This window comes from Vicugna pacos, unplaced genomic scaffold, assembly GCF_048564905.1.
Source record: "Vicugna pacos unplaced genomic scaffold, VicPac4 scaffold_19, whole genome shotgun sequence".
Lineage (NCBI taxonomy): Eukaryota > Metazoa > Chordata > Mammalia > Artiodactyla > Camelidae > Vicugna > Vicugna pacos.
The window spans coordinates 63295011-63315879 of record NW_027328740.1 but is presented as its reverse complement, the minus strand read 5'-3'; the positions used below and the strand labels follow the sequence as shown (position 1 = coordinate 63315879).

The following is a 20869-nucleotide window of genomic DNA, read 5'->3' as shown; positions in this document are numbered from 1 at the left end:
TCACATTTCATGAGCCTGTTCGGCTCCTCCTCTGGCCGCCTGCTGCATCTGATGGATTCCTGGAGCCGAAAATCACTGTCAAGGGCAAAGTTTGAGATGCCAGCTTTGGCCTTGTCCAAGTGGTCCACTTCATTGACGTAGCAGTGAAAGAGGGACCGAGATTCATCACTGCGCTGCCAGAGAATACCTTGGGCACCACTGGTCTTCCAAAGTCTGACACAAAGCTTTTCAGTCTGAATCTCTTCTCGGGAGACTCTGCATTGTTATAAAGAAAACCAAAATAAAATATCGCTCACACTCTAGCTCGGTGACCTGAAGAATCATAGTTTTTGCCATCTACTGAGTGCAAGTCCCTGCACATAGCACGCTTACAAGCACTGGAAGTGAGAGACATCATTTCTGAACACATAAATTTAAACCCAAGGCAAAGTCTCAAGTGAGGGCCCTTGGACCATCCTGAAAAGACATCGTTCCCTGAGAATCCTCAATATTGCTGTATCGCACAACACTCTTTCTCAATGCGACACTCAGAACATCTTCATCAGAATTAGTTAAAGTACTTCTTAAAATGCAGAATTCTGGGGTACACTCAGCGTCTTCAGTGGTAGGGACAGGTAGTCTGTATTTTCAGAGTCGCCAAGATAACTAAAAACGCTCAGGTTTAACATCGTCATCTACATCGGGTCACCTGAGCATCGACAATGCTGTCTCACGTGGTGAGGGGGTTGCCATGTGTGTCAGGGTGCTGTCCTACTCACGAGACTCCCGCAGGGTGCCCGACTGACAGATACAATCAGTGATAGGAGAGGGGACAAAACTCAGCTTTCTGATACCTTGTTTCACTTACTGTGGGACGAATGATCAATTCAAGGGTAATAAATCAGTGAATGAGTGAATAACATGACTCTCGTTAGTCCCACGAGTGCCTGGAAGAGCAAGCCTGGGCACACTGAGAATCATAACAGCCCATCTACTTAATTGCCATCCTTCCAAGATTTGTGTAAAGGTTACTTCCACCCAGGCAGTGACTCCTGAAGGGCAAGAATCATGTCTGAACACACTCTCAAATCCAGAACAGAACCTGACAACAATTAGGCTCTGGAGTCTGTGTTTAGTGAGTGTGGAATCTCAGTGATTCCAGCTCATACACCTTGCCTTCCCATTCCACCCCTCACGATATGGCCCTTATGACCAGTTCTCCCGGGGCTGGGGCCACGGAACCCATTTACAGGACTGGAAGAATCTGATCATATAAACCATCCCCCAGAATATCATCAAGAGTCACCTGCATTTCAGGGATCAGTAATCCCAGAAGCTTTGCAGGTCAGGCAGCTGAGGGATTTTTATATCAGCTCTGTCTTATACTGTGACTGCCTGGGTGATATCAGACAAGGAATTCTCAAAAGCCTGAGCTTTTCCTTTCAGGAATAATCTACTTAAAACTCTCATTGACCATTTAACAAATGTGATGTGAAGGTCAACGATTTACACAGGAGTATAAAATTCACTAGGTCGTGGATTTAGAATCAGAGAAAAATCATTTGAGAAAGATTGACAGAATGTAGCTTTAATGCATATTTAAGTATTCTTACCTTTCAGTAAATCATCTTCTTCCCCTACTTATCACTTCACCCAAGTTTAAAAGATGTTTCAGAACAGGGATGAGTGTGCCAGCAATCTGTGACCCATTAACCTAAAATGTCACCTAGGAAAAACAGGGGACTAACACATTTTTAAAAAGTATGGTGAGGACAGCGGGACCATCCCCCAACTCCACACTAAGAAGCTCTGGGTAATAGCTTTCCTGCCTGCCTTGGGCATCAGCTGATGTGAAAACCCACCTAGAAACCACACTGTCCAGCAGCTCTTCCGTAACACAGGCTACACTTTCCCAGGATTAAGAATTGAGTCAAGGAACTCCTTCCCTGAAGAATAAAGACAAAGGAGAACAAGAGAGTTCTTCCCCTCCCCAGGGGAGAGCCCAGACCTTGGGCTGCATGCACTGCGCCCACCTCCCAGGAGAAGGATAACCTGGAGAAGGACGTCCTGCGAAACTAGGGCAGCAAAGGTAGAGATGGGAACAAATAGACCAGCTGGCCTGGGACAGCCCTCTATGTCGCTGCCTTGGATGTTGCCTCCGCCCCCTCAGCACAACCTGCCCACCTCCGGTGGCTAAGCTGTCAGGAAAACTGTGCTTTGAGACCTGGGGCAACAGAGGCTGCCCCCAGGCCAAGCTGCTGGGGAGATGGGAGCTAAACTACTAGCTCCCAAGTGACAGTCTCCATAACCTCGCATTCACCCCGCTACCCCCGCAAATTAACGCACCCGCGGGACATTATGACCCTGAGAAGGGTGACCTGAGAACGACAGGCAGCAGAGGCCGCCCCCAAGTCAGGCCTCCAGAGAGATGGGAGCTTATCCTCCAGCTCGCAATAGGCTGAACCCCTCTCCTCTCCACCCCCTGATCTCACCGCGCCCACCTCCCAGGAGCAATCTGACCTGGTGTGGTGTGTCAGGCGAATCTTGGGCGGGAGAGGCCGTCCCCAGGCCAGGTCAGTCAGGGGAAAGGAGAAGAAGTGGCCCCATTAGGCGGGGCAGCAGGCCGTGGCAGCTGCCCCTGCCCCTCGACCTCATCGCTTCCGCCTCCCAGAAGCAAGCTTACCTGGAGACGGGCATCTGGCTTCTTGGGCAGCAGAGGACGCCCCCAGGATTGTCCACGGGGAAGAGGGGAGCAAATTGACAAGCTCCGCGCTGAGGGTCCTCTACCCTCGCCGTCTCCACCCTCGCAACTTAAAGTCACCGCCCAGGGGGCCCCTCCCCAGCAGGCTGAATGGGACAGGTGTGTCTGCAGATCTGGGGCAGGAGAGGCCACTCCCACACCAAGCCATCGGGGAGATGGGAGCTAATCCACCAACTCCCCAAGGCATCCCCATCCCCCGCATCAGCCACCGCTCCTGAACCCTGACCTCACTGTGGCCTCCTCTAGGGAGCAGGCTATCCTAGAGATGGACGTCCGGCGAACTTGGGGCAATAGGGATCGCCCCCAGGGCAAACCATGAGGGGAAATGGGAGCAAATGGACCGGCTTCATGGGAAAACCCGCCGCTGATGCCAACACCCCCAACGTACCACGCTCGCCTCCCAGGGTCAGGTTGACTAGGATACACGTGTTCCGTAACCCAGGGCAACAGTGACCGCCCCCAGGACAAGCCGCGGGGATGATGGGAGCAAATGGGCCCGCTTCCCCGCTGTAAGCCCCAGACCCCAGCCACTCCTGCACACTGACTACCCTGCCTCCCGCCCCCAGTTGGCTAAGTGGGACAGGGGTGTCCCGGAACTTGGGGCAGCAGAGGCCGCCTGCAGGCAACACGGTGCAGACATGGAGCTAATCCACAAGCTACTGCGGGGCAGCCTTCCTATCTCCGCAGCCACAAACTTACCAGCTCCCTGACCGCACCGCACCCATCTCCCAGGAGCAAGCTCACCTGGAATCGGACCTCAGGCAAATCTCCGGCGGCAGAGGTCGCCCCCAGGCCAGGCCGCGGGGGAGAGAAGAAATGGAGCAGCTCCCTGGAACGGCCCCCATCCCCCTGGCGCCGCTGCCCCCGCCTCCCAGGACCTAGCTCACCTGGAGACCGGCGTCCCGCCTCTAGGGCAGCGGAGGCCGCTCCCAGGCTCCCCCGCGGGGGAGAGCGGAGCGAATTGACCTGCTACCCCGTGGCAGCACCCCTCCCCCCGTGGGCCCCGCCCCTTAATGTCACCTTCCACTCTCCCCACTCAGCAAGCTGAGTGGGACAGGTGTGTCCGGCGACCTGGGGCAGCAGACGCCGCTCCCAGGCCCGGCAGCCAGGAAAAGGCAGCTAGCTATTCCACCAGTTCGTCAGGTGCATCCCCGCCTCGCTCCTCTGCCGCTGCCGCCGCCCCCGGACCTAACCGCCCCACCCCCCAGGCCAGGCTGCACGGAGGAGAAGAAATTGACCGGCTTCCCCGTGCAGCCTCCCACCCTCCGCCGCCGCCGCCGCCGCCGCCCCAAACCATTGCACTAGCCTCCCGGGGTCAGGCTGACTGTGAGGATGTGCACTTGCCTTCTGATCCTGGCCACGTGCCTGAGCACCTACCTGCACCCCTACACTCCCTGTACCTCTGAACCCCTGCCACTCTCTGCACATCTGCACTGCCTGCACCCCCAAAACCCCTGAACTGCCTGCACCCTCCACAGCCCCTGCACCCCTGCCACCACTTACACCTTTGCACTGCGTACACTCCTGCACCCCTGCATGTCCCACACACCACCTCTTGGGCCTGTGGCAGAGTCTCTGCTGTTAGACCAATGCAAAGGGACTCACATCTTTGCCAGTATATGATGCATCAGTGGACGTCTGTGGTTGGCTGCAGGAAGGTACATGTTCCCGGTCACTAGCCTGGGCCACTAGGGTGATCTCTGTGAGGTCACCCAGGACGGGCTCAGAGATGCTGTTCTCTGGGAAGAGAGGAGTTGAAACCGGTCTTGAGGGCAGAGCTGTGCTCACCAGGCCGTCCACACTTCATGTTTTACACAGGGCTTCGGAGAAGTGAAATGGATCCGGCCAAGTAAGACCGGCCTGCTGTGCGCCCACCTCTGTCCTGGGCTCTGAGGCAGACCGACTGGCTCCCACAGTCAGGACCCAGTTTGGGCACCTGAAAGGTCCCTTAGAGGCATCCTATCACTTCTCAGGAAGAAGTCTGGCTGCTTCCACCCCATGGCCCTCCCTCCAACTCTGCTGGCCCCAGGAAGGTTCCTTATTTGGGGAAGAAGGTAGCCCACCCCCTACCCCACCCCTCACCTTTCTCTAACCCAGGCTGGTGCTCTCTCTGCCCTTCAGAGTCTGGAAAGCCATCCCTCTTCAGTTATGTCCCTTCTGAGATGGACTTGCTTCCACTCCATTCTAGGCGAGGATGCACCATGGAATGCACTGGGTAAGAGAACAAAAATAAACAGTTTCTTCTGTGAGGTTTTCTGTTTATCTACTGGGGCTTGGCTGTGTGTAGTTTGCTACAGCTATTCGTGCGAGAGGCTAAAGCCGCCTGTGTGTCCTTGTTTTCATCTCCCCGCTGTCTTTGGGTTTTCCTTAGACACTCCTGAGACATTTACTTCTTTAATTTTATTCCTGTCATTGCACAGGGGCCCTACTGATATGGAGGTAAGGTGTTGTGGGAGTGGGACAAATTAGGGCATCTGTAGTCCTGTGATTTATTCTCATTGAGCCTGTGCCCTGAGCTGTGACCTCCACAAGTGTGTCTCTTCCCCCCCACCCCAATTTGGGTGACACAGAAGGTTTTTCCCTTCCCCTAGGTAGGTTAGGCTCTGGTAAAATAATTTCTCACTAAAAATTAAAAAAAAAAAACAAAGCAAAACACAACCCCCCACAATGGAAGAGAATGTTCTGGGTGTATTTCAATAGAGCTATTTTTTCCTTTCCTGGCAGGAAGCATGAAGAGTTTTCCTATGATCTTCACTCTGAGAACAGGGTACGGTCCTGGAGGTAAAATGTATGAAAAAGAGTAGGGGGCCCCTCTGACTGGCCCCCTGGAGTTTTCACACTCAGACTTCCCCACGCTGAGCCTCCAGCTGGCCTCAGGGACCTGTTAAATCTGCCTGACTCCTGGGTTCTTACAAAAGCGTGTCCTTCCCTGGGAGCTGTGACTCTCCAAGCCTGCCCGGCTGCCTCTCTGTGTTGGGAGCAGCTTTCCCCCTGTTTTCTTGTGGATCTAAGAAGAGCAGTTGGTTTTCAGCTCCCTCAGCTCTGGTAATGTTTTCAGTACAGAAGGAGCAACTTCTGAGCTCCTCACAAGCTGGACCAGAGGCTGGAAGCCTCCCCTCCTCTGCCTCCATGCAGAAAGTCAGTGGCTGTGTTTCTAGCCGAGTTTCTGAAGATTTGGATTTAAACACACACATCCCAGCCCCCACAGGAGCACACAGTCCCATAAATCCCTACAACTTCCACTGGTAACTATGGAACTGATGAGGACACGGGTTTCGGGGCTGCAGAGGCCTGACTGCACGACTTGCTCCGTGGACTATTTATGTGGTTGTTCTGGGCCTTGTCTGAAGTGGCTTGCTTACCGCACCTGGTACATGGGAAATATCAAATAAGTACTAGTACCTCCACTTTTTCTCCCTCTTGGGCCTTCCAACCTAAAAAGTAATAAGTGAACTCAGACGGCCTAGTCACCACAATGAAGTCTGACCAGCCTGGCTCTCCTGAGTGATGGGCACTGACTTGCATGTTAACTCGGAATAGTAGGGGACCCGCTTTCCTCTAACTGGGCACCTCCCCACACTGGGCATGCCCTCAGCTGAGACGGGGCCAACTCCTCATTGAGGTGTGTGCTGGTGGCTTCAGTGTGACCTGGCCCTGCCAGGACAAGAACCTGCAGTGAGGTAGAGGGTCAGGAGGAGGGGGGGTCCCTGCTGGGGCAGCAGGGGGCCCGGTAGCACCCTGCCCAGCCTGGTGCCTGTGGCTCCCCAACATCTCTTACGGCCCCCGGGTCGGCTCTGGTCCAGGCCACTCCATGCACCCTCCCAGTATCTTTTCATTAAGTCCCTTTTTTGCTTTTATCAGCCAGAGGTGGCTTCTGTTGCTTGTTCAGTGAAATAGTGCATCAGGAAACCAGATTATTTCTAAGATCAGTAAAATACCAACTTCGGTCAGCTCGCTGGGCAGACCGTGCAGCACAAATTCCCGCACAGGGCTGTGCAAATGCCTTACGTGAAGGGTCCTCATCATCTGTCTTCAGAGATACAGAAGCTTGTGGTTCAGGTAAAACCTCAGGGAGGGATTGAGAAATCCAAAGCTGGTTGGTTTCAAAGACTAACCTGGTCGGACCAGACCTCTGAGCTGTAGTCAGAAGCCTGGCTCAACGTCACGTGGACTCAGAGCCCTAAGTGTACGGTGGGGCCCGTTTTGTTCCCTTTACAGGCTCTCGTTGGGGAGTCACTGTATCCCCTTACACTCAGCAGGGAATCCAGCCCTCTTAGCCCCATGGATCCCTGAGTGTTCCATGACACAAATCCCGAGAGTGTTTAATTTTCATCTTTGTTTAGGAGGATGAAGGTGGGGCAAGAGGAGACATAAATTCACACTTAGTGATACCAAGTCACAGCCAGTACCTCCTCCTCGGAGAGCTATGTGCTCCCACAGTGGTGGCTGGGGGCTGGGCAGAACCCCTCCACTGGTCACAGAGGGACTCACTCCTCTGGCTGCAACTGATTGTTTGGACAACCAATCCAGAGGGGACAGAGCATCTTTCCCGGGAATTTGGAACTGACACACAGAAATTAATTTCACTCATCTGGGGATTGGGAGGAGGGTGGGAATCAAATGAAACCAGAGCAGGAGAGAAAATTACAAGTGAATGAGAGAGAGACAGAGAGACTGAGCTTGTGAGAGCAAATAGTGGCAAGGAAGGTTAACAATCAGGGGACAGAGGAATTCCAGCTCCTGGCTTTCTAGTGTGTCCCAGCCCATCAACGAACCTTCGGGATGGTTAACATCATTCCAGTTATGCAGATTAGGAAACAGGCTGAAAGATACGGGGGTTGGCTTCGGGTGCACAGTTAATGTAAGTGACACTGGACCCCTCACTTCCCACTGCCTGAAGGCACCATGATCCTCACAGGGACCCTGCTTTGCTGACAATCCAGCACCCTGATCAAAGGGACCCTGCGGGAGTGGGAACCTCTCTGAGTGTGGAGAGTTCCCTGCACCGAGATGCCATGCATCAGCCGGCTCCCGCTCACCCCAAGTTAACGTCTCCCCAGCTGTGCAGTCTCCCGACCTGCTTCCCTCCCTGCCAGGCACCCCGTTCTTACCACCGAGTGTACTGCAGGAGTTCAGGCACAGGGATGCCCAAAGCAACACGAGCCCAACGGCTGTACAAACAGCAGACTCCCATCCCCACCTGGGCTTCATGGGGATAATATGTGTCCTCACCTTTCATGTATCTAAGGTAATCTGTTTCTTCAGCTGGAGGCTATAGAGAAAAATAAAAGGTCCAAAACATCGTTCAGTGAGGAATTCCTCCAAGGACCTGACTCCAGAGTCTACAACCAGTTGTGCTGGCCGCTCATACCCCCGTACTTTGGGTGAGGTGGATTATTGATCAACACAATCGTTGGTGGCCCAGCTCCTGGTCTTGGCTGCCCAGAGGGGGCTGGGGGAATGGGTAAGTCCAGGGCACTCAGGAAGAGCACAGAGGACCTGGCCTCTCCCCTTCGCACTTTTAAACCCCCAAATCTCAAGGCATCGAACAGAGTGCAGCCACAACAATAATGAGATGCTCCCATCTCTTCACTCACTCCTGTCGGTTCACTTACGTGCTGAGCATCCACTGGGTCACAGGACATGACACACAGGATGACCGATGGGACAGGCTTGGTACTTCCCCCTGGATCCTGTTCAATCTGATGGAAGAATGATCACTCATAAATGGTTTCTCAAAAGGGTATATAGACAGAAGACAATCTGCAGAGTGAATCAAATTTTAAAATATAAATGACGATCCCCCAGTCTCCCCGCCTAATGTTAGCAGCATAAAGATAATAGATATTGCCTTTGATCACCAAGGAAGTGGTCACCCCCCTCAGGAGGAAAGGAGAGTTATTCTTTCAGCAGGACACACAAGTGCTCCATCAGATTGGACCAGGACCTCTACATTCATTCAGCAAATCTGTATAAGCTCCTACGACATATGGGAATCTAGTAACTAGACCCGATCCCAAGGCTCTTGGGCTTTATTAGTCAAGAAAATAGACACGACTCCCCATCACTGGGGGCTCAGAGTTTTAGCAGAGGAAACAGGCAGCATGTTGGGGGTAGCAAGAGCTCGGGGAAAAATAAGAGTGGTATGAGCAAACTCAGGTGATGGTGGTGGGGTGCGAGGCAGGCAGGAGGGAATAAGGCATTCCTGGCAGATCTCACAGAGTAATGAACTTGAAGCAGCATAGATCCGGAGGAATAAGGAAGAGCTGGAGCCAGAGGCCCCCAGAATGACGGGAAGAGTGTGCACGGAGAGGCAGAACACGCCGGGTCCTCGAAGACTTTGGGACGACTTTGGCTCCTAATGAAATGGTGACCCTTTTGGTGAGTTTTGATGGGATGGGTGATGTCCAATTTATGCTTTTGTTTTGGTTTTTTGTGGGTGGAGGGTAATTTATTTATTTTAGTGAAGGTGCTGTGGTTTGAACCCAGGATCTCATGCATGCTAAGCATGTGCTGTATCACTGAGCTACACCCACCCCCTCAATGTATGCTTTTATAGGCTCCCTCTGACTCTGTGTGGATGAGATTGTAGAAAAGCAAAGATGGAAGAAGAAGGCTATTTGGTGTCCAGGAAGAGGCTGAAGGTGGCTCCTAGGAGGGTGGGGAACAGGGAGTAGGTGGTTAATGAAGACAGAGTAGCCAGAATTTTCTAACAAGCTGGATTTGCTGTGTGTGTGTGTATGGGTGTGTGTGTGTGTAAGAGAAAGAGAGAGAAAGAACATGGTTCCAACATCTGGACCTGGAAAATGGGATGGATGTCCTCTCCATCCACAGGGGATGGGACAAGATGGGGCTGAGCAGGTGGAAAGGGGCTGGAATCAGCTCAGTTCTTCAATGTCATGGTTAAGAAGTCTATTAGATATTGCCACAGAAATGCCTAATAGGTAGAGGAGTCTGGGGTTTTTTTTTCTTTCTTTTTAACATTAAAATATATAATTTGAATGTATTAATTTTATTATGTGAATGAAATTGTAATTTTATTTCATTCCAAGTTATATGTTATAATATCCAAATGGAAAATATATCAGAAAAGGGGAGAAATGAGGGCTTTCACAGAAACTGACTGTCCATAACGTAGGTAAAATTTCAATAATACCAGTCTTCAGTGCAAAAACCTCATCTTGGTGTTACATAAAATTAAATGAAAAAGGACTATGTTGATGTATCATTATTTCATGTTACATAATAGCCCCAAACAAACACACTGTTTAACTGTGAGGCTTGTAGAAATACTATTCACTTTATTGTCATAAATACAGAAATGCAAAAATTTTCTATGGTCGAATTAGCATCTTAGTGGAAATAATAGAGATCTGAGCATTTTACATGATATTTATGGACTGATTTAAAATTTGGAAAAGTAATTTACACAGTAGAACATACGTATGAATGTGAAAGCAAGATGAATGAAAGAAAAATAATATGAGTATCAGGGAGAGAGTTCCAAATGGAAAGGGCCAATCAGGGAGTTTTGAACAAATCGAGAAATTGATGGCATGTCAATTTCCAAATCTAGTTGCTTCCACCAAAAGTATAGCAGAGAGATAGTGGAGAGACCCAGGACCCAACTCCTGGGCACATTCGTAGTAAATGTTTGGAAAAAAGTGGAGACGTTGGCAAAAGACCAGCCAGTGGATTGAAAGCAGAGTGATGGGCTGGAGGCTAAGTAAAGCAGGAACACGGGGAAGGAAGGATGGAAGAGCTGGGTCAAATGCTGCCAAAGGGCCACGCATGATGAAGACTAAAAACTGACCACTATATTTAGCAACGTGGGGTCACTGATGGCCTTGACAGAACAGTTTCCATACAGCAAGGGATCAGGGGAAAAGCCAGAGTGGGTGCAAAAGGGGATGGCTCAACTGAATATGCAGACAGTGAGTTTAAACTACTCATAAAAGATTTGCTGCAAAGACATAGGCTTGCAATTGGTGGGGCGAATTAGAGTCAAGGAGTGATGTTTGTTCCTTTTAAGAGGATGGACTTTTATATACTGATAGGAGACAACTAGCAGGAGAAAAAAATAGATCAGGTAGTGACAGAGAGGATGGATGTGGGAGTGACAGCCCAGAGAAGATTGGATGGATGGCCCCCCTGGCGACTTTTGAATGCTCTGGCTTTCGATGTCACCTGTAATAAGAGGTGGGGCAGCGAGAGTGAGGTTACAGACATCAGAAGGCGAGCGGATGTGCTGGGAGTTGCTGGTGAAATTTCTCTTCTGTTGGCTTCAGTTTGCTTGGTCAAAGAAGAAAAGTAAACTTACCAGCTGAGGAAAGAGGAGGAAGTTACTGGAGTCATGAGCAGAAGATACGAAAGAGCCTTCAGGGACAATGGGACAGTGAAAAGAGCAAGGGGAGACGAGGGGAGTGTGCTCTCAGAAAGTTACATTTTATCTTTGAGGTCCCCAAGTGTTGGAGGTGTGATTGCCCTTCCTGCTGTTTATGAAATAAAAATTGAGTATGGTTCAGGGAAAATACAATATCATTCTAAGTGGCTGCCTGTTTCTCAGGAATGGTCATCTTAAACTGCAAACATTACCAAAATGTTGAAAAGAAGAACTTGTGTACCCAATGACCCACTATTTTCTATAAATTTGGCTGCTATTTAGTTCCCCTATCAATCCTACAGAACCGATACTGCCTAGGATGGAGATACATCGATGCTTATATGGAAATGAAATCTGTATCTTTTTCCTAAACTCCATGGCTTCCTTAACATCCCATTCCCCTTGGAATTTAGGGGTGTCCGGTATAAGAAATGAGAAACAGTTTGAGAAAATCCCGGCTCAGAATTACACAGCACAACCTCAGCTCAGAAGTGTACAGCCGTCAAAATGTTTAGAAACAAAACTCCGCAACTACTCTTAAAGGATTTTGCAAACCTGGGCCTGCCTAGATGTTTCCAAACTAGAAAGATACTCCAATCACTTGACCGGTACGGGAACCAGAGGCTGGTCAGCCTTTTCTGTAAAAGTCAGAGAGTAAATATTTTCAGTTTTGCAGATTATTTTGTTGTAAACATGCAGGTCTGCAATAAGAAAGCAAAGAGCACTGGGAGACAGGAAACAAATGGGCATGCCCACACCCTCCCTTCCACTCAGGGCAGCTTCTCTGTGGTGGGGAGCTTTGCCACAATCACTTGTTTCTTTGTTTCCATTGGTTTCTTTGTTTCCACCTTACTGCTCAAGCTCAGAAATTCAAGTGAGCCTGGTCCTTCAGCATCCATGCAGAGAGAAGACTGAGCAGGGATGGGGACCCCATCTGACAGAGAAGAGAGAAGGCTTGTCACCATGACATGAGACAATCGCACCTTCCGGGGTGATAGGGAACAAAGATAAGGGAGGGGCACAGCAGTGGGACCCCTGGGTCACCTGCCAGGCTTGCTCTCCCTCCACGGCCACCCTGGGGGCCTGGGTGGTGTTGGAACTCAGCTACAGTGATTAGGCTGAGGAGACTCAGGGTAAAGGACCCTCCGTCTCCACACCGAGTTCCAAGCGCAGCCCCTCTAAATTTACCCTCTGAGTTTCTGGAACTCAGCTGGAAGAATACATGATCAGGCCAGACCCAGAGCCCAAGCCACACACGACAGGGGTCACGTGAGTTTGTAACCCCGTGCTCAGTGGTCGGGGTCTCCTTGCATATCTGCAGAAATCCCTGTTCTGCCTCATTCCTGGGAGAAACCCCACATCTCCTCCTACTCTGTCTGTTCTTCTCTTGAGGGTATTGTCCTGGAGGGGTGCAGAGTCCTTGAACCTGGCCCTCCAAACGTACATAAGCAGCCTGTTCAATAAAACAAATTATACACTTTTTCACCTTGGCCAGCTTTTTGATTCCAGAAAGGCTGTGGGAATTTTTCTCACTGTCTCCTGTGCCCCCACCACTTGGTGGTCCTCTACTCATGGAAACACGATTTCTCACAACTGCACCCTGCCTCCCAGCTTGTCAGAGGGGAGTGACCCACAAAGACACAGGTGTTTGTGAGGATCTTGTCCCCAAGCAGAAAACCTACTCCTGGAGCCACGGACAGGGATCTGGCCTCCTGAGCTGCTCAGCTCTAATTGAAAGCCTAAACTGGGGACCCCGAACATTGCTGAATGACTTTCTGAGTCACCTTGGCTGGAGAGGCCTGATTTTTCGTTCTAGGAATGGATGTAGCGCAACCTCCATTTTCAGGGCTGACATTCATGATGGATCTAGTTCCCCCAACGGCACCCCAGGAAGGAGAGGCCCTTCCATCCCACTAGTTAGAAACCCATCCCAGGGGAGTTCTGAAGCACCTCATCGCAGTCAGTTCCAGCATCCCTGCTGAGTGGCCCCTGCCCCTGCCCCTGAATGAGCCCCTTCCCTGGGCAATCCCTTCCCCGACATGACCACACCCCAGGTGGTGCTGGGGAAGGCAGGGAGTGCAGTGAGGGGCGGGGGGAGAAGAGCACTTTGCTCTGGAATGAGGGTTCTTGGGGGACCATAGAGCAAGGCACACACCACCCCCAACCTATACCCCAAACAGCCCCGCCAACACAGGGGCTGCTCTGCTCCCTCTCACCATGGCTCTCCTTTGAGACTGCACACAACCCGGCATCTGGCACCCCAGCCCTACCTCCCATCTTATGACAGATCCCTTCTTCTTGGAAACTGCCTAGCAGCGCGTATTCAAGGCCGGCAGCGGGCCTGGCGGATCTGCATTTCAGGTGCCCTACCTGGCCAGCCGTGCGTACCTGGGCTCAGCCCTCTCTCTCGCCCACCGGTAGCCTGGGTCCACGTCCAGTGCAATCGGAGGCCGCGGAGCCCCGGCTGATCTCCACACAGGGACATGTGAGGGTGCCCCCGCCCCGCTGCCTCGCTGCCCCGCTGCCTAGCTGCCCCTCTGCCCCGCCCACTGGTGGTAGCACCGCCCCAGCCTCCGGGCAGCGACACCTGCAGGTCACGACTTCCGCGCAACCACGCCCTCCACGGCCCCGCCCAGCTATCCCAAAAGCCTCCCCCCACCCCCGTCCTGGCCGCGCCCTGGCTCCCATTGGCTCCGCAAGTTCTGCCCTCACACATCTAGACTCGAGAGGATGCACGACGCAAGCGCTAGGGGAGGGCCCCGCGGCGTTACCATGGTTACAGGCACCGCGCGCCGCGCGGGCCAGCGTGCGCTTCTGGGGCGGGGAGCGGGCTCCGGAAGTGTGTAACTGCCTGGGACCCATGGCGGCATTTGCTGCTGGGGATGGCGGCTTGCTTGGCCTGACGACTAGTTCTGGCCTGGTCAGTCGGCGGCCGACATCCTGTCTGGGGCGGCGTCCCACAGACGGTAAACGTACTTCCGCGCCGTCAGCGGGGCAGGTGGACATGAACCGGGATGGGATCGGGGTAGGGGTGTTGGCCGGGGAGGGAGGGCTGTGGTGCCTGGGAGTGTGTTGGGGCGGGGCGGGGCAGGGCTTGGGCACAGCCTCAAGCTTTCCTCCCCATCAGGCCCTGGGGCTAGGGCCGCGAGTCTGGGTCGCCCTTGGTGGCCGTGGCCTCCCAGAACCCCCCGGGAAGGGCAGGCAGAGGACCCATCTTAGATGAAGCGGGGCCTTACCAGGGTTTTGAAGAGCCCCAGAATCAGATGTTGGAATGGGGTTGTTTATCAGCCTTGTTTATCTGCAGGGAAATTTCAGTCCCATCCAGATCTTGATTCCTTCTGTCAACCTCAGGAGTAAGACAAGGGTCAGTGCCGGTAAGCAGTTATCTAGGGCTTGACTCAAACTGTGCGGGATGTAGGGATGGCAGATTGGACGCTCTCTCTTGAATTTAGCAGTCTTCTGGGATTAGAGGCCCCGGCTGAGGATTACATCCTCATCTGCAGTAATGGAGGTTGTGAGAAACACACAGAGAAGGGAGGGTTGTGGTGGCCGTAACTAATTACAGAATCCAGGACCCTTGCCTGGCTCTAGTGTAGAAGAGTCTCGCCTAGGATAGGGCAGCAGTTATCAAAGTGTATCCAAGGCCACTGAGGTGCAAGACCATTTTCAAAGAAACGCCGGGATGTCACCTGCCTTTTGCATACTCTTGCTCTCCCGAGTTCCTGTGGGGTTTTGCAGGGAAACCCTGGCCTGTGATATCACAAAACAGGGAATGCAGTGGCAGATAGGAGAATTCAGCTCTCACCAGTCCATAAGAGATTTGCAGAAATTAAAATCACTGCTATTCTTCTCACTAATGATTTTTGTTTTGAAAAATAGAATTAAATTTAGTTTAAGAGTATTAATGGTAACATACAGTAGATTGTTAATATTTTTAAGTGAATTCATACACTTTTTCTAACTTCTTATTCAACTTATAACACAGGAAATATTGATAGATTTAACTCACATAAATGACAGCCTTTTGGAGTTCTCAGTAATTGTTAAGATTGTATACGGTTCTGTAGAACAAGAAGTTTGAGAGCCCCTGGGGAACGGGTGCTCAGGTGCTAGTCAGGTGCTTAGTGGGGTTAGACAGACACCAAGATTTCTTCCGCAACTGTTCCCGGACTTGAAGTAATTGACCACATGGAGATGGGTGGGCAGTGCCTCCACTTTATAAACCAGAAGCTGCTGAATGTTTCTGGAGTCTAGGCCATGGGCTATGCAGGGATTCCCGTTGTATCTGTTCTATCTAAGCCAGGATTCCTGTGCAGAGGCCTGGCCCTGAAGACCCGCTCTCCTTTGCTCCCTGCCAGGTACCTTCTGTGTGACTTGAACCCTCCAGAGGGCATCAGCCTCCATAGGAACGTCTGCATCCACATTGCCTTCCTCCTGAAGACCCTGCTGAAGATGGAGGAGCCGGTACTGGTGCTATCCCCTTGGGGCCACCTCTACCACTGGCAGAGCCCCGATATCAACGAGGTCTGGATTCCCTGGTCCGACTCCTTTGACCTCCCAAGTCTCAATAGAAACATCCCTGACATTGAATACGAGCAGTTCATTGCAGGTGAGGTGGTGGTCATTTAACTGGGGCCAGGTTGTCGTTGTCCTGGTTCTGATCTGAACATCGGGCCATCTTACTTTGGGCTTGTCTGTCTGCTTAGGGGCCCTGCTCATGTTTCCCACACTGCAGGTGAATTTGGTTTTTCCATAGTATTTTCGGGAAATCAATTTGAAATGTATGAGCTCTATGTCCCCTCACCTGTCAAAACCCTGGCCTCCTGGTGAGATGGAGCGGTGACAAGGAGGCCACTGCCACTGAGGCCTTGTCCCAGAAGGACTCACTCCCTGTGCACTCAGGGCTGTTCTTACCTGTAGGCAAACACAATGTGTGTGTGTAGCAACGGACCCGTGCTAGAGAAGATATGTAACTGCCCATCCAGTATAATTTGGTCCTGCTCAAGTTACCCATTTTAAGTTTTTTAAGAAGGAAGAGTTCAAGATTTTCTCTGAATAAAGTTATTTAGAGCTTATCAATTTTTTTAAGTTGAAATGTGTTTGATTTACAATGTTTTGTTAGTTTCAGATATACAGCTGTTTTGTTAGTTTCAGGTATACAGCATAGTGATTCAGTTGTACATATACATAGCCTATTCTTTTTCAGGTTCTTTTCCATTATAGGTTGCAAGATACTGAATACTGTTCCCTGTGTTCTACAGTGAATCCTTGTCGTTTGTCTGTTTTTCATATAGTAATTTTTATCTGTTGATCCCAAACTCCTAAGTTTTGTTTATAAGTCTGTGAGTCTGTTTTTGTTTTATAAATAAGTTCATTTGCAACATTTTTTAAAAATTCCACATATAAATGATATCATATGATACTTGTCTTTGTATGACTTATTTCACTTATTGAGATCATCTCCAGTTCCATTCAAGATGCTGTAAATGGCCTTATTTCCTTCTTTGTTATGACTGAGTAATATTCTGTTATATCTAAATACCACATCTTTATCCAGTCATCTGTCAGTGGACGTTTAGATTGCTTCTATGTCTTGGCCATTGTAAACAGTGCTCCTGTGGACATTGCGGTGCAGGTATCTTTTGGAATTAAGGTTCCCTCTGGATATATGCCCAGGAGTGGGATTGCTGGATTAGGTGATAAGGTTTTTTTTTTTTGTTTTGTTTTGTTTGTCTTTTGAGGAATCTCCATACTGTTCTTCACAGTGGCTGCACCAAACTACATTCCCACCAACAATGTAGGAGAGTTTCCTTTTCTTCACAGCCTCTCCGGCATTAATGGTTTGTGGACTTTTCAATGATGGCCATTCAGACTGTTGTGAGATGATAACATTGTAGTTTTGAGCTGCATTTCTCTGATAATTGAGCGATATTGAGCATTTATTTATATGCCTATTGGCCATTTGTGTGTCTTCATTGGAGAATTGCTTGTTTAGTTTTTCTGCCCATTTTTGGATTTGGTTGTTTATTTTTTTCTCATTAAGTTGTATGAACTATTTATATAGTCTAGAAATTAAGCCATGGTCAGTCTCATGTTTTGCAAATATTTTCTCCCACTCCATAGGTTGTCTTTTTGTTTTACTTATGGTTTCTATTGCTGTGCAAAAGTTTATAAGTTTAATTATGTCTCATTTATTTATTTTGGCTTTTATTTCTGTTGCTTGGGTTGCTTAGTTTGCCCTAGGGAAACATTCCTGAGATGTATGTCTAATAGTGTTTTGCCTATGTTTTCTTGTTAGAAGTTTATAGTGTCTTGTCTAATATTTAAGTCTTTAAGCCATTTTGAGTGTTTCTTTTTGGTTTTTTTGCGACTCTATTGTATGCTTTTGATTTGTGGTTACCTTATTCTTCAAATATATCAATCCATTACTATATCTATTTCCTTTAGACTAATAATCACGTAGGCTCCAACACATCCTAAGAATAACGAAGAAAAAAAAAGAAAAAAATTTATATTTTCTTGCTCCCCTCTCCCATTCCCACATTTTTTTATTTTGATGTCCTTTTTCATTTTTACATCTTTAAGTTTATTCTCTTGTAAATCGTTACTGCATTTCCAATTATGGTTTTCCTGTTTCTATAGCGTCCTGCTTCCTTTCTGGTTAGAATAGAACCTTTAATGTCTCTGTTAGGTTCAATATTGATGAGTTATCTCACCTCCCCCCCCCAAGCCTCTGAATACTCAGTCCTGGAAAGCTAAACCATTCTAGCCTTCATCGGTACTGGGAAAGCAATCTTCAAAGTGGGAAAAAACATTCAAAAGTAATATTCTGTGAGTTGCTTTCTACCCTTGCCCGGAGATGAGGAACATCTGAAGGTGGAGGAAAAAAGTTGGAGGTGGGGAACACAAAGTCTTTTCTCCTTTTGCTTCTGAAGAAATGATTGCTTTTGTAATTAGTGATGATGCCCTTTAAATTGGTGAGATCGAGATTCCACAGCTTCAGTGCCTGTGAATAACCAGCTGGGAGAAAGCTCTCTAGGGCCCTTGCAGTGGGAAAGGCAGCCCCTCTGAGCACTTGTTGTTCTGTGTTCTTCCTGCCTCCACATGGGTTCGCTAGGCACCATGCAGGAAAATGCAGTTACCCAAGGTGGAGGACGGGGAGACCCCTGCTGTGTGGCAAGCCACAGGAGCCCACACATGAAGGACAAAATGTAGAATAGTGGGACTGTCATAGGAACAGAGGATGGTTGAGACCCAAGATAGTGTCCTGGAGTCCAGCAGCCAAGGTTGGTGGGGCAGATGGGGCCCTGGGTCATGGGCAGTCCTTGAGGGATCTGAAGCAAAGATAGGAACCAAGAGACTGGATTCGTGTGGGGATATAGTGCCCCTTGGAGGCTGCGGGGCAGCTCAGCGAACCCAGGGGGAGCGGGCACTTCCCCAAAGCTGGGTTGGCAGGTCAGAACCAACTCACTGGGGACCGAGAGACACTGAGTCATTTTTAGCCTTTTGTCCCTCTTCCTGGAAAAGAAACTGCTGCCTGTTAAATAGCCTGTGTCGTTAGTGAGAATTAAAGACATGAAGCAAGATTGCGTCAAAAGTCATCCATTGTGTAGTCCTTAATAAGGGTCAAATGCAAACTTGAATAGATGAAATGAAACATTCATCAGAGGATTTTAAAATCCTTTAAAATAAAAATTCTTGCTGCCTTTGTTCTTCATTTCAGGGTTCACTTGGTGACAATAATAGTAAACAAAGCAACAGCAAACCCTTAGAGAACTCTGTCCTGTTGTTGCAGGAACGCTCTTTTCACGACAATTCAATGAGTTGGCACCAGTATGAATTCCACTTTAAAGGTAAGGACATTCATTAATCACACTGCTAATAAATGGCAGAGATGGGACTTGAACTCAAGCTGTCTAGCCCCAGAGCCCCCTCTCAGCCCCTTCACTGCAGCTCATCACTTGGCATGCCCAACACAGCCAGCATTTAAGAGCAGTGTGACCTTGGCCAAGGCTACTTCACCGCTTTGTCTCTGATTCCTCATCTGTAGAATGGGGGTGTGGGCAGTGAACTCTGTGAGCTCAGTGGTCACTTCCTCCTACTCTGCTATTCTACTGCTTTGAATTAGTTTGGTAAGTATCTGAGCCCCTACATGGCCCACACCTGGCCTGGCGCTTTGCTAGGCCCTAGGTTACGGAGAAAAGTAAGATCAGCCTGCTTCTCCGAGGAGCCTGTGTCCCTCCATGGGAAGCAGCTGCGAGGCCCAGGCTCCCTCACTGGTGGTCGGGGGCTGGGCAGGAAAGTCTGATAAGAGAAGATGGAGGCAGAGCCCCTCTGGGAATAGTGGTGGCCACACAGCTCTTAGGAGCGAGAGCCTCTGTCCAGGCTGCTGAGAGGGGGGTCCTCATGAGGTCAGTAGTCCCCCCAAACTAAGCCCTCAGGACAAAGATCCAGCCACCCCTGCAGTGTCACCATAGAGCCTGTCCATCCTCATCACGGTGCCTCTGTGCTCCTTTGTCCTGGGGCCTCTCTTCCCCCTACACCCAGAAGCCTTTTCTCCCTCTCTTCTCTGAGTTTCCCCTCACTTCCCCTGTGGCCCCTGCTTCCTGGGCCACCATCTCTGGAGTTGACGCTTTGCCCCCTCACACCCCCCTGTTTGATCAGGTGCCTGGATTGACCTCCTTGTGCTCACTTTCCACCTTCAGATCACTGCTCCTCCTCTCTTGGGAGCACCTAGAAAACCCAAATCCTTTCCTAGCAGTGCCTGCCACCCTGGCCTCCCTGCTCATCTGCCTCAGTCAGGAGCACCTGGACCACCAACTCTGTATTGCCTCACCTCCTACCAGCAAGACTTCAAAGTTGATTCTCCCTCCACCACCCAGTATGGTCATTTTAGGGTCTTCCTCTCCGTCAGCCTGAGCCAGCCACCCCCCATTCACCCTACCCCCGGGCTCATACCCGGGCGTGTCTCCATACCAGTTCCAGCCTCTCTCCTTTAAGTGCCCACCTCTAGCCATCCGGCTGCTTCTCCACCAGCCCCCCTGGCCCTCCTTCACCCTCACTGGGGCATCAAGCACTGACTCCTCTACTTTCCTGCCTGTCCACATTGCTCTTACTTCCACTTCCTCAACTTCCATCTCTGCATCCACAGTCAGCACTCTATGACAAACAAAACCCCCTTGACCCTTGATCTTTCCAGTTCCTCACCAGGACGACTTCTATCTCGGTTCACCCAGCTCTATTTGTTCTGAGCCTGCAGGCAGCAGGCTCTCCCAGCACAGATTTCTAAGACGACAAATCAATGCCCACCATGTTGCCACTGCCTTGTAATCCTCCAGGATTTCTCTAGTGAGCACATTTCCCCACTTATCACTCAGTGGTGTCAACATTCTCTGCTCTCTGCACACCTCTAAACTTCCCTCTGTCTCTTCCTTGACTCCCAGCAGATGGCCTTGCCTCCTGCTTCAGAGAGAATGACATGTTACTGGAAAGGAACTCGCTCACCTGCAGCAAATCTGCTCACTTTACCTTTTATCCGTCTCTCTCCCACCTGGACTCTAGCTGTAGTTGTTCTTAATTTAGTGAGTTTAGTTGACATATATTTACAAAGTTAAAAGCATAGCACACTATAGGCTACCTTCTAGGGCTTACTTTTTCAATTTAACATAGAGTGTATGATTCATCCATTTAGTTGCACGTACCTGCAGTTCATTTGTTTTAACCGATCTTAAATATTGTGTGTGTGA

General features: G+C 50.0%; 1 protein-coding gene and 1 long non-coding RNA gene across 5 annotated transcripts; one reads left to right on the top strand and one right to left on the bottom strand.

The window, feature by feature from the left end:
• Nucleotides 1–70: 70 nt before the first annotated feature.
• LOC140693140 (uncharacterized) lies at nucleotides 71–13609 on the bottom strand. 4 transcript variants are annotated; one of them, XR_012068839.1, is made up of 8 exons: nucleotides 13494–13609; nucleotides 8356–8442; nucleotides 7973–8012; nucleotides 4823–4951; nucleotides 4346–4479; nucleotides 1842–1925; nucleotides 1593–1705; nucleotides 71–255 (listed from the first exon to the last, which is right to left on the bottom strand). It is a non-coding gene; the product is annotated as an uncharacterized lncRNA (long non-coding RNA). The 4 variants fall into 4 exon arrangements; XR_012068837.1 differs by lacking the exons at nucleotides 7973–8012; nucleotides 13494–13609 and adding an exon at nucleotides 11679–11764; XR_012068838.1 differs by lacking the exons at nucleotides 7973–8012; nucleotides 13494–13609 and having other exon boundaries at nucleotides 1593–1722; nucleotides 8356–8593.
• Nucleotides 13610–14019: 410 nt separating this feature from the next.
• Nucleotides 14020–20844, top strand: LOC140693134 (GDP-fucose protein O-fucosyltransferase 2-like). Its single transcript, XM_072957212.1, has 4 exons — nucleotides 14020–14148; nucleotides 15482–15732; nucleotides 18847–18976; nucleotides 20570–20844. The coding sequence occupies exons 1-3, from the start codon at nucleotides 14138–14140 to the stop codon at nucleotides 18858–18860; spliced, it is 276 nt and encodes a 91-aa protein (XP_072813313.1). The 5' UTR covers nucleotides 14020–14137; the 3' UTR covers nucleotides 18861–18976; nucleotides 20570–20844.
• Nucleotides 20845–20869: the final 25 nt, after the last annotated feature.